The 13,246-nt window shown below is 46.5% G+C and overlaps 1 protein-coding gene across 3 annotated transcripts in view; it reads left to right on the top strand.

The window, feature by feature from the left end:
* b3gntl1 (UDP-GlcNAc:betaGal beta-1,3-N-acetylglucosaminyltransferase-like 1) overlaps nucleotides 1-12,943 on the top strand; it is a 68,649-nt gene extending 55,706 nt beyond the window's left edge. For all 3 annotated transcript variants that reach the window (XM_064324743.1, XM_064324745.1, XM_064324746.1), the window contains 4 exons: nucleotides 5,252-5,387; nucleotides 6,390-6,458; nucleotides 7,370-7,444; nucleotides 12,354-12,943. In XM_064324743.1, coding sequence (XP_064180813.1) covers nucleotides 5,252-5,387; nucleotides 6,390-6,458; nucleotides 7,370-7,444; nucleotides 12,354-12,434 — 361 coding nt within the window. In that variant the 3' untranslated portion in view covers nucleotides 12,435-12,943. The remainder of the gene's footprint in view (nucleotides 1-5,251; nucleotides 5,388-6,389; nucleotides 6,459-7,369; nucleotides 7,445-12,353) is intronic.
* Nucleotides 12,944-13,246: the final 303 nt, after the last annotated feature.

The following is a 13,246-nucleotide window of genomic DNA, read 5'->3' as shown; positions in this document are numbered from 1 at the left end:
TTCATGGTGGTTTTGGTGATGATAATAATGGTAGTGATGAATGTGATGGTCATGATATTTTTGATAGTGATGATGGTGATGGTAACAGTGATGATGACTTTTATGACCATAATGATGGTGGTAATGATGATGGAGTGGTGATGGGGATGATGATGACACACGCATCCACGCAAACACACACACAGACACACACACACACACACACTCAAACACACACACGCGCACACACACACACACAAACACACACACACGCGCACACACACACCTACAAACACACACACACACATGTGTGTGGCAGCTGTCACCCAGATGTGCCTGGTGTTGTTCAGCCCAGTCTCCTACAGCGCTGTTTAGACATCTTCTCTGGTTCTGTTGGCTGATTGAAGTTTTCACCCCCCCACCCCCACCCCCGCACACACACACACACACACACACTCCTCACGAGCTCCTGTAAGTAGCTGTTGTTAAGCAATCAGCCTCCTGCTGGAATATTTTAACTGACCTCCAGAATCATTCCAGATTAATGAGGACAAGGATATGCTTGCACACACACACACAGAAGCACACAGACTGCTTGACTGATGTTGTAATGACAGATAGAGTGAATGCACTGTATGCCTGCTCATCTCTCTCTCTTTCTCCCCCCCCCCCCCCCACTCTCCCAGTTTTCCTTGAGTTCTCTCTCCCTTTACCTCAGGTCACTTGGCTTTTGACAGTTGGCTGTTTTGGCAGTTGACTGTTAGCATGACAAGTTTGTACTCACTTTTCCAAAGCTAATTCCACAGTAAGAAGTAACAAATGTGGAAGGGGAACATCATGTCTTCGGGAAAAGGGATGTGTCGGAAGGCATTGAAACCATCACGGAACATAATTGAAACAGGCTTTTATTTTCTTTCTCTTTGCTATCTCGCTCCGCAGCTGTTTTTCCTCCTCTCCCATCCCTCTCTTCCTCTCCTGTCCTGCTCTCCTGATCGTCTGCAGTTATTTCCTTTCCCTGCAAAATGGTTCCCCCAGCATCGCTCAAGCACAGTAGCCCACTGTTTTTTTTATTTTATTTCACCTGGTCATTGAAATGTTTGGATTTTCACTTAGAGAAAATCAATATAAATTCCTTCCTTCAGAGTTTTTTTTGTGTCGGAGCCTGATCGGCGGGAATCGAACCCGTGACCTCCAGCGTTAGGGGCGCCCTGGTCTGTGCGGTCAGGCCCGCATGGCTGCGGGTGTTTTTTTGGGGGCGGTTCCTCGACCCTCGTCCGTCGATGGGTTGAGGAATTTCAGCCATTTTTCTCAGTGGCTGAAGAATGTTTTGGGTTTGTTTGAAACGGCGAGTGAGCTGGGGGTTTTGGGGGGGGCGGGGGGGGGGGGGGGGGGGTTGGAGAGGTGATGGTGCTCGGGACGGGAGGGGGGCATGGGGGGTGGAGCAGAGGAGGGGAGATAGCAGCGGGGCGATGGTGGGATGAGGTGGAGGGGGCGTAAGCGACATTCCTGAAGCAGCTCCCCGAGAGGCTGAGCGGCGTGTGGAGCGGGAAACAGCCTCCGTGTGGGGGAGTCACCGGGTCACCGCTGCTGCTGCTGCTACACACACACACACACACACACACACACGCACACACAAGCACACACACATACACACACACACACACACACACACACACACACACACACACACACACGATACACACACACACACACACACACACACACACACACACACACACTGACTGTGTCTCTCACACACACACACACACACACACACACACACACACACACACACACTGACTGTCTCTCTCACACACACACACACACACACACACACACACGTCACACACACACACACTGACTGTGTCTCTCACACAACACACACACACACACACACACACACACACGACGTGCTCACACACACACACACACACTACTGTCCACACACACACACACACACACACACACACACACACATACACACTGACTGTCTCTCTCACACACACACACACACACTACCACACCCACACACACACACACTACACACACACAAGCACACACACACTGACTGTCTCTCTCTCACACACACACACACACACACATACACACGTGCACACACACACACACACACACTCTGACTGTGTCTCTCTCACACACACACACACACACACACATACACACAAGCACACACACACACGCACACATACGCACTTGCACACACACACACACACACATACACTTACACACACGCACACACACTGACTGTGTCTCTCACACACACAAGCACACGTGCAAAAACGCTCATACACTCACACACTTACACGCACACACACACATACACTTACACGCACGCACACACAAGCATACACACAAGCACACATACGCACTCGCACACACACACACACACACGTGCAGGGACTGATCCAGCGGAAACTCAGCTGTGCTCTGAAAATACACCAAAGCAAAGGATCTCTTCTATCCTTCCTTCCTCTTTCCTGTCTTTCCCTCTTTTCTTTTAGCCATCTTTCCTTCCCATCTCACCCATTGCTCTCTCTCTTCCTTTTTCCCTGTCTCTCTCTTTCTATGATGGTCTCTCTGTCTCTCTCTCTCTCTCTCTCTCTCTCTCTCTCTCTCTCTCTCTCTCTCCTTGTCATCAGAAGGGTTTTTAGTGTCAGTGCCTCTGTTTGTTTATGTGTTACCATCTTGGTACTCAAGCACACACTTAAAACCAGGCGTAAATCAGGCCACCGCTACAGAGAGAGAGAGCCTGTGCAGTTACACGCCTACATTTCCACCAGCATTTCCACCAGCACACATCTGTATGTAAAGGTATATGAAGATGTATGTGTGTGTCTGTGTACATGTGTATGTATGTATGTGTGTACATTAGAGTCAGCGTGTGTGCGTGCGTGTGCTCTATTTGTCTGTGTATAATAGTTTTCATAAATGATTATCAATATGAAAATGGTGTATGTAGGTCTGTGTGTGGAAGCGTGCACTGTGGATGACCCGTGTGCATGAGTGTGCAGTTGTGTGTACGTACACGTGTGTACATTACTGCAGGACATGCTAAGCTTTATGACCTTTGTTAGGGAATTCTTTTCAAACACAGCAAGTGGCCACACAGCACAGCGTTCTAACATTGCTTAATGGCGGCTTTAAATATACGATTTGTGCGCGGAACGCAATGTGTTTTATGCTTTAGCGCGCTGCACTCTGACCCATGTATACCTTTCTCCCAGCTGCGTTTTCAAAAGCCTGTTACTGGGTGAGACCTCAGTTGCGTAACCGTGTTTAGCCTACATGCTAACCGCACACGCTAAGGCTGCAGACACGCAGGCTCCTCTGTACGCTGAAGCGAAGAACTGGACATGGTGCAAAATGGCGGCACTGTCGCCATGTCATGTCCTCCCTCACAGGCCGCTAACCAAAAAGAGGCTTTTGCATGGCCTGGTGGATACCACAACCACTTCCTGTGAGTGATGTGACCACTTCCTGTTTTCAGCTTTTAAGTGATGTCACTTTTGTTGTGCGGGTTGGACTTTGAGAGCTGAAAGTGCGTATAGGTGCCGGCTGTTGGCCTGTTTTTCAACAGTGTGTTATCTGCCACTAGCAGTGGTCAGGACAGAACCTGCAGGTCTAGCCTGTGAGAGCAGTGTGTGTGTATGTGTTTCTGTCTGTTTGTGAGTGTGTGTGTGTATGTGTATGAGAGAGAAATACAGAGAGAGAGTGTGTGTGTGTGAATGTATGTGTGCATGCAAATGTGTGTGTGTGTTTTGGGTGATGATGAAGTCAGTTGTAAGTAATGGGGGCTAAGTTTGTTTTTAGCAGCAATCAAAGTGCTTTCTTTTTTTATACCAGTAATTCCTCTGCTGTTTTCAGTCCTGAAACTTCCACCCTGCCGATTGGGTGATTCACTTCAACACCAGCGTGAATCCAAAACACTCATAATGTTACCTGGAGTTAAGGATAAGGTGAAGGTCTGATGGATCCCTGAGAAATTTCAATGAAGTGAACTTTGATTGTGCTTGGTGTGTCTCCATTTGCCGTAATGATTCAATTGCTTTATTTATGGCTACTGTGATTGGGTGGTCATGTGTACTGTGCATTCAGCAGCCAATAATGAGTGTTGTGCTGTATCACCAGTGCCTTGCCTGTTAGTTATTTGTCTGGTTTTAATCTGGATTAAAATTGTATTCTGGTTCGGAAGAATCCATAGAAATCTGCCATTATATCAGTGATGATGTTGCTTTGCCTAGGTTTTAATACGTTTACTTATTCACTTGAGCACTACTTGCATGACTTGGTAAACAAATTATCCTTGCCAGACTTCAGTGTTTCTTCTTTTGTAGTGTGCAGACACCACAATTGTTTTTTTCTTGTACGCTGACCAGAACGAACACACACACTGTTACAATTTTGTTCTTGAATATTGGTGAAAATGGTTGTTAGGGTTAGGGTTAGGATTAACAAACTGTCTGTAGCCTGTGGGGATTTGTATTGGTGTCCACAGGGTTAAAATATCTCAGGTGCTTTATACTTTGGGAAATGCTTTCACGCCTCAGCAGACCTGGAAGAAATGATGTGGTTCAGGTCTGTATGTGTGCGACTCCTGACCACTGGAGTGTGAGTTATAGAGGCCGGTTTATGAGGGAAACTGTACAATTTAAATTTAAATGCTGAAGAGAAACGTATGGCCAGCAGGCACCCCCCCCCTTGTTCCCATGACCGAGGCAGTAGCCACAGTGTGTCCTATGTGATGACCATGTAACAATGGCGATGGCAACAGAGGGCGGAGGAGCGATTAGCTGCCGATCGGGCATTTTTGCAGAAAAGATGGAGTGAGAGTGAAAGAGAAGAGAGTCAGAAGGAGAGCTGGCTGAGTGTCATTGATGTGAAAAGCAGCTGTCTCTCTCCTCCCTCCCCTCGGTGTGCCTGTGTGTGTGTGTGCATGATAGTGAGAGTGTGTGAGAGTGAGAGTATGTGTGTATCCGTGTGTGTGCATGTGGGAGAGTGTGTACGGGTGTGTATGTGAGAGTAAGAGTGTGTGTGTATACTTGCATGCTTGTGTGTGAGGGAGTGTGTGTGTGTGTGTGCTGTGTGTGTATCTGTCCAGCCTGACAGCTCAGCTGTAAAATACGGTGTTATAAATCACAGTTTGGGAAATACAGTGGAGACCCACAGGAGGAAATGAGCCTGCAGATAAATATGGGCTCATATTGGCTGTACTGTCCGTCCCAGAAAATCATCATTGCTCTCTTGACATTTCCAGGGAGACCATGTGGAATCTTCGAGTGGAGTTCCTGCAGGAAAGGGTCCTCAGCCAATGGGATTCCTTCACCATATGGAACGCTGGGAAACAGGGGCGGAAGCTGTACCGCAGCTTGAGCCCGGCCAATCGGAAGAAGGTAAACGCGCTCGGGCGCTGTGCGCGCGCACCTGCCGTTAATGATTCTAGAGGTCGTAAAACCCCGAGCTGCTGTTTGCTCCCACCGGCACTGAAAACAGACACCAGAACTTGCAGCTCACTGAAGGCCTGATGTCACCACCGGCTCGGCTTGTGAAGGCCCTGTTTTCACTCATATCATATATGCAACAGAGAATCCAAACCAGGCCACATCCAGATGCGGTTCAGAGAAGTCCCATCCGTACAGTATGCTCATTCAAAAATGATGCATGTTGGATTTCAAAGTTGAAAAAATTTTTTTTTTAAGTGTACTTCACACTAAAGATGCAGCTTGGAGCCTGTCCCAGACCAGGGGGGTGTGTCCAGGGGGTAAGGGGGGGGTCACTGTGGCCCCTGTTCTGGCCTTCCTGTGAAAGAGTGTGTGTGTGTATGTGTGTGAGTGTGAGTGTATGTGTGTGTGTGTGTGTTTGTGTGAAACCGTTAGCTTGACGTCCCTGCTCAAGAGGCAGCTGCTGAAGCCATAAGAGCTGACCGCCAACCCCCCCCCCCCCCCCCTTCTGCCACCGCAGCGAGAACTCAGCCAGAATAAAGAGGGAAAAATGTTACTCGCTCTAAATGGACATCCCAGCAGTCCTGATAAAACACCCAATGCTGCCCTGAACCCCTTTAGATTACCTGTATTCTTCTTCTTCTTTGGATTCCCCTGTAGGTATGTGTGTGTGTGTGTGTGAATTGTGTGTGTTCCCTGTGATTGATTGGTGGCCTGTCCAGGGTGTATTCCTGCCTCTTGCCCAATGCACACTGGGATATAGTTAGCTGTTAGTGGTACTTTTTTTTACCTGTTCGTGGTACTGTTGTTTCTTAGATTAACATTACTTATTGGGTCTTCTTGGTGATGTCACATTTTTGTATCACGTGTGTAAGTGATTGTAATGTAAAAATTAGAGAAGTTTTTGTGACTATCCCACCCAGCTGATTCCACTGATTCAACCGTGCTTTTCAGGTGAAGGCATTTTGTGACGTGGATGAAAACAAGATCAAAAAAGGATTCTACACCTACGAGGAGACTGAGGTGAGTCACGTCTCTGAGATGCATCTCCACGCCGCAAGCAGACCCGCGTGTCCGAACCAGCCGTGGGCCAGCTGTGCCACCCCCAATCCTCTGCTGCAGCGACATCAGGCATCATCAAACAGGGGAATCACAGAATCATAGAATCACTGAATCACTGAATTATAGAATCACAGAATCATAGAATCACTGAATTTTAGAATCACAGAATCTTAGAATCTCTGAATCACTGAATTATAGAATCACAGAATCTTAGATGCACAGAATCATAGAATCACTGAATCACTGAATTATAGAATCACGGAATCATAGATGCACAGAATCATAGAATCCTCCTGTGATCAGAAAGGACTGCAGTAGTGATTGGACCAGGAGAAAACAGCATCATTAGGGTTAGGGTTAGGGTTGGGGGGGGGGGGGTGAGACTACCCCCCAGTGCATTACATCACCACCTGCTTGTGTAAGGCAGGATGGATCAGGCCACACCCTGACCAGAGAGGGCAGGCTAATCCCGCTCTGGTCATGGTCCAAATCACTCTTTCACAATGCTGTCTGTTTCTCTCTCTCTCCCTCTCTCCCTCTCTCCTTTTATTCCCTCCTTCCATCCCTCTTTTATTCTTCCCATTCTCTCCCTTTTTCTCCCTGCATCTGTTTTCTCTCTCTCTCCTCTCTGTCTGTCCTCTTCCTATATCTCCCCCTTTCCTCCCTCTTTCTCCCTCCTTCCTTTTATTCTGTCCTTCCATCCCTCCCTTGTTCTTCCCCTTTCTCTCCTTCCATCTGTTTTCTCTATCCGCCTCTCTCCCTTCTTGTCTTCCTTTGTCTCTCTCCTTTCCTCCCTCTTTCTCCCTCTCTCCCTCCCTATTTCTGTCCTTCCTTCCCTCTGTCTCTCCCTCTCTCCCTCCCTCTCTCCGTAGGAGAGGCCGAAGCCCAGAGTTCCCATACTGCACTTCAGAGAAGCATCTCCTCCATTTCTCGTTTGCGTGAAGCTGGTGAGTGGGTGGGGCTTTTGGGAGAGGGTCAGTTAAGTAGATCATTTTTGGCCCTGGGGGTCAGTTCGGGTGCAGCGAAGTTAAAATAGAAACATCAAGGATACATATTGGATACATACATGACAACCATGACTGCCATTTGGAAAGAAAGAAACCATTTGAAATAAAGCATTTTACAATGACGTGGAAGTGTTCCATGGAACTGCCGCTGAGCTGACGCATTATAAAAGTCCCCCCAGTGCAGGAAATAACTGCCGCTGAGCTGATGCATTATAAAAGTCCATGTCATCATTTAGATGCTGATTCCTGCAATGCCATCAGGACTCATAGTGCTCTGTGCTCGTATGCTTCTGAGAGGAGACTCAAACTATTGTGTGTGTGTGTGTGTGAGTGAGTGAGTGAGAGAGAGAGTGTGTGTGTGTTTGTGTGTGAGTGTGCGTGTGTGTGTGTGTGTGTGTGTGTGAAGGAGTGTGTGTGTGTATCTAGCTGTCTGTCTGTTTGTCTGTCTGTCTGTTAGAAGGAAACCAAAAGAAAGAAGAAGATAATTTGTGTTTCTGGCTGTCTGAGACAGAAGGAGTTTGTGTGAGTCTGACTGTCTGGAAAGAGAAAAAGAGAGATTATGTGTGTCTGTGTGTGTGTCTGTACATCAGAGAGACAGAAGCAGAGGTTTTGCACCTCTCCTCACACAAACTCTATTTTGGTGTAGATATTTTTAGCAGCAGCCTGACTTCCCCCCCGTCCCCCCGACTCCCCCCGCCCACCCCTAACTGCCCTCTGCCCCCCAAGACCACATCACACACTTGGCCTGCCAGACTTGGCACTAATCATCCCTAATTGCGTAATTACGCCCTATCCTGCGTATCAGAGCCCCAGGCAGGGATTTCTGGGTAAAAAGAACGACCCATGGAGGGTCACAGTGGACACCACACAGGAAATGAGGGGAGACAGTGCTCTGATCCTGGCGGAACAGCAGCGTTGAGTTCACATGACGGGCTGTCATCTGTAATGGCTGCCCGCCCGGAGCGGGGAGGCGTGGAGCACCAGCGGGGTCGCTTCACCAACCCCCCCCTTGACATCCCGAATGGACTTCTTCACTTCTTTACTCTCCGCCGTCCTCTCATCTAAAAACAGGAACGGGCTCCGGATGCTACTTCCTGTTTGCTGTGTGCTCGCTTTGCCCGCCGCTCCTGTCCAGAGCGCTTTGCAGGGCATCATGGGAAAGATCCACACGTCGTTGCTTTTAAGTGCCGAGAGAAACAGGTGCAGAAACATGTGAGTGCCATGAAGAGGCTGTGGCATAAACTGCTTCCTGTACGCACACATCAGTGCTCACAAAACTGCCCTGTGTCAGTTCCAGCAGTCGAGGCCTGGTATCGGGAAGTGGACACAGAGATCTGCTTAATTATCGCCTGTCAGGCAAATTGTTCCAAAATGCAGCGATTCGCATATTTATCAAATTATGAGATTGGGACTTCAGAAATGATAATGGCTTCGCTAATTGTTTCCAATTACGGTAATTGCGAGCCGTAATCGCAGATTGTTTTTCCAAGACCTGCTGACCTGGGCTCTGACACACAGCGTCTACCGAGATACACCCACGTCTGCGGAAAAAAACGTATCTCTGGAAAACCAGCACATCCGTGAAAAAGAGACATATGTTCCAAAAACCAGCGTGCCCATGAAAAACAAATATATCTCTAAAAAACCAGAACGTCTGCGGGGAAAACATCTCTGGAAAGCAAACGTGAATGCTAACGTCCGTGAAAAACAGAAATCTCACAGTGCTTGTAAAAAACCTCCCAACATGGAAAAAAATGCACGTTGGTGAAGTACCTGATCTTGAAAATTCTGCACATCTAAGATGAGAAAGTTAGCATGGGACTATTATAAGGTGGGGAGTGTGCACCGTTAGCTTTCGCTGCATTGAATTTAATGCTTAAAACAGCCATTGCTCTCACTGCTCTCTGTACAGCACCTTTGAGTTCCTCTATGAATCACTGTGCTTTTTGTGTTGTTATATTAAGTGTTAAATGTGCTGTAGGTGTTCAGCACTTCTGTGTGGATTGCGCTGATATGTTGTAAATTTCAGTGTTATATTTGAACACGGATGTTCAGTATGTGTTGGGTGGTGGAAAGGAAGTGTTGGGCGTCTGCAGCCCTGGTCCTGGAGAGCCACAGGGTTTTGCTGATTTTAGTTTTTACTCAGCATGTGGTCAGTTGAAGCGATTTTATTCCACAGCGATTTCATTTCTGGGTCTGAATTTGAGGTGAAATCAAAACCCCAGCAGGCCCATCGGCTCTCCAGGACCATGGTTCTCCGTCCGCTCTCCTGTTGATGAGCCGAGTCGGGCAGGTCGTCCTGCCCTCCTCTTGCCTCAGCCCTTGCCTTCTCTGGAACTGTGGTGTAGAGCTAATGGAACTGTGCTGTGGTGGTAATGGAACTGCAGTGTAGCGGTAATGGACCTGTGGTGTAGCTGTAGCAGAACTCTGGTGTAATGGTAATGGAACTGTTCTGTAGTGGCAATGGAACTGTGGAGTAACAGTATTGCGGTAATGGAACTGTGGCGTAGTGGTAATGGAACTGTGGTATAATGGTAACAAAACTAGTACCTGTGCAGCCAGTCCCAGAGTTCAGTTGCCACACACCGATGGGCAAGGTGTTCTACGGGAGTCATTTAAACAAATATTCAGCAGTATAAGCGGATTGCACTGTAATATCCATCTGTCTCAATGCAGTCACTAGAATATAACAATATTTAATTATGTACAATTTTATTCAATAGTGATAAAGAAAATAATAACCATAATCTAGATAATTTTAACAAGAATCATTTGTGAATGTTTGGAGGGAGATCCTTGGAAAATGGACTTCACAATTGTATGTGAATATGCAGACTTCAGACTGCAGGTGTCCAATCAGACGAGCAGTTCAAAGAGTGCAGGTGTGTAAAGGAGGGTCAATTGTACACCTGCACCCAGGAGCCAGACCCTGCCCCCCTTGATATCCCGCACTGTGAATGTATTCCAGTAGTGAAATCATGTTTAACTGTCCTGCGATCCATCAGCTCACCTGCAGCAGCTGGAATCCAATGGGCACGGGGGGGATTGGGGGGGGGACAGCTTGAAGGTATTAAGCGCTAATGCGCCGTAGCCGTCTGGGAGTCGCGGGGTGGGGGTCGAGGCGGGGTTTTTTTACCACGCGGTTCCCCGGCCGTCCGCTCCTCCTCGGGTAACGCTTCCAGGGCTGGCGGGGAGGTGGGGGGTGGGGGGGGGCGGGGTTTTGCCAGCAGAAAAGAGGCGCTTTTGTCCTCCGCGGAGTTTGTGGATTGCTGGGAATGTGGAGCAGGGGGGAGCTAGTCGGTAGGCACATTCTCCAAATGAGTCACATCTCCCCAAATATTTCAGCTGATCGTGAGTGTGTGTGTGTGTGTGCGTGCATGTGTGTGTGTGTGTGTGTGTGTGTGTGTCTGTTTAAATGTGTTGAAAAATATCTACTTTCTGCTTACTTTCACTTTTTTAATTGGTAAAAAAATAAAAGTGTCAGAGAGTGTAAGGTGTAAGGTACTCCTAAAACATGGAGGAAAAGTGGAAGAAAATATTATAAATTAGAAATATGCAGCATTATATAAATATGTTGACTTTGGCAAAATATAAATAGCATAAATAAAATGTTCTATTGAAAACTACATTAATTAAAAGCTGCAATTACTGTATTTTTATATTTGCTTTTATTGTGAAGTGTATCTATATCTTTTCCAAGCTTTCTAATAATATGTTTCATTTCAGTATGTTGCAGTATATTCCATTATTTTAGGGGAAGGTGCCATGTTTATTGTTTGTCATGTTAGTATTAGAGAAAAGAGTGCTTTTTTTGAGACAGCCCCACTGTCTCTCATGAGGTCCATACCTTTCTGAGGTACATGTGGTGCATTTTACACTAGTGTTATGGTAATAAGTATAAGACTGCAAAACAGAACTATTTGCGGTCAAGTTCTTGCTTATTTTTTAAAACTGTAAATCTGTATCTGAAGGCATGGTTACTAGTTTTTTGTTTATGTTTTTTTTTATTTCTTTCTTACATTTTGTCTTTGTCAGTTCTCTCAGTAGCAGGGAAAAAGTGCAGTCTGCTTTGAGTCTTGCCTTGTTTTTTTCTAAAATGGTTGCCCATAGACTGGAGTACCTTGTTTTCTATTCTGTGTGAATGAACAAGGCACAATTTGTTCTAGCTTTGCTCGGATGACTCCCTTAATTAAGTTATTGTGCAATTGCTAAAATATCCCAATCATTTTCTGACATTACTCTGTGGTGCATCAAGCCCTTGAATATTACAAAGCTAATGCTAGCCAGCAAACAGAATGGAATGGTTGGAGGCTATCTGGAGGAACAGCAAGCAGTTATCGGGCATTTTTTTTGGAGGGAATGGGGACAACCTGCAGGTCTCCCTGTAATTCTGGCGGTTCTCCTCATCTTGTTTTGTTTAATTTTGGTCAGACTTACCCTTGTGAGCATGACACATCTATAGCATATGAAATATGAATTCTTCAGCTACAGCTTTTGCCAGCAGATTATGCCTACTTGCCCCTCTCACCCCCCCCCCCCCCCCAAACCCTACTCCTATCTCACCCCCCTTTACCAATATACCTGCACCATGTTGGTTCTTCAGTGGGCCTCCAGTTCAACACCGTATTCCGCTGTTAACGTAGCATGTTAGCATAGCACATTAGCGTAGCGAGATTTTAACTCGCTTTGCCAAGTTCCGCTCCCTCTTCGCCTCCAGGGGAAATTGTAAACCGTGATTTCTCTTGTTCCACAGTGGTTTCGTTTAATCCGTTTCCTTTTCTCTGCCTTTCTCTCTCCCCCCCCCTCCCTCCCTCAATTTTCTTTCTGTATCCCTTTCTTTCTCTCTCAGGATATGACAGGTGGAGGATTGGAAGAAAACCTGCTCTCCCTCAAGCGGAAGGAGGGATTAGACTACTACCATTTCAACTGAATTTGGAACCGGGGGGTTGAGGCTGTGAACAGAAGTGCAGAGAAATAAACATCTGGAGCAAGATCTGGAAAGACAGGAAAAACTAGAAGCATTTCTTCAAAACCGCAAAAAGATAAAGAAAGAAAGAAAGGAGATGGGTACCAGGAAACTGCCTGGAAAGAGGAGGAGGAAGAAGAGAGAGAAGAAGAGGAAGAGAAACTTGGTTTGTCTATTTCTGCAGCCGTTCAGAAGGGACAGCCCAGGCCATCATCTCAAACCGCCACCCGCTCCAGTGTCCCCCTCACACAAACAGATCTATTTGAGGACAAACTGTTTTTTTTTTGTTTTTTTTAAGAGGAACTTCAACTACACTCCCATGAAGTTGAGTTCAGGACGAAAAAAAAATAGAAAAGACCGTTTTCCATTCTGTTCCTTTTTCTCTGTGTAAAGTGAGAAGGGTCAATGTCCACTTTGTTGAGAAGGTTTGTATTTATTTTAATTTCATGTTAAAATAAAAATATATATATATAGATACAGCCTTTGATCAGTAAAGACAGGGTATGTTTGTTACTGACATAGTTTTCTGCATTGTCTCTTGATCCAGTGGCTCTCTGTGGGAGGGCGGGAGTACGTAGAGTCAGTCCTAGATACCGTCATCGTCTTTAAATTTCCTGTGTGAGTCCAGTAAAATCCTTAATTCTAAATGTCTCACATGTACACACATACACACAGTTGTAAATGTCTCACATGTACACACACACACACACAGTTGTAAATGTCTCACATGTACACACACACACACACAGTTGTAAATGTCTCACATGTACACACAC

The sequence above is a fragment of the Anguilla rostrata genome, chromosome 2 (genome assembly GCF_018555375.3).
Source record: "Anguilla rostrata isolate EN2019 chromosome 2, ASM1855537v3, whole genome shotgun sequence".
In the NCBI taxonomy this organism is placed as follows: domain Eukaryota; kingdom Metazoa; phylum Chordata; class Actinopteri; order Anguilliformes; family Anguillidae; genus Anguilla; species Anguilla rostrata.
This window is presented reverse-complemented; position numbering and strand designations above follow the sequence as displayed.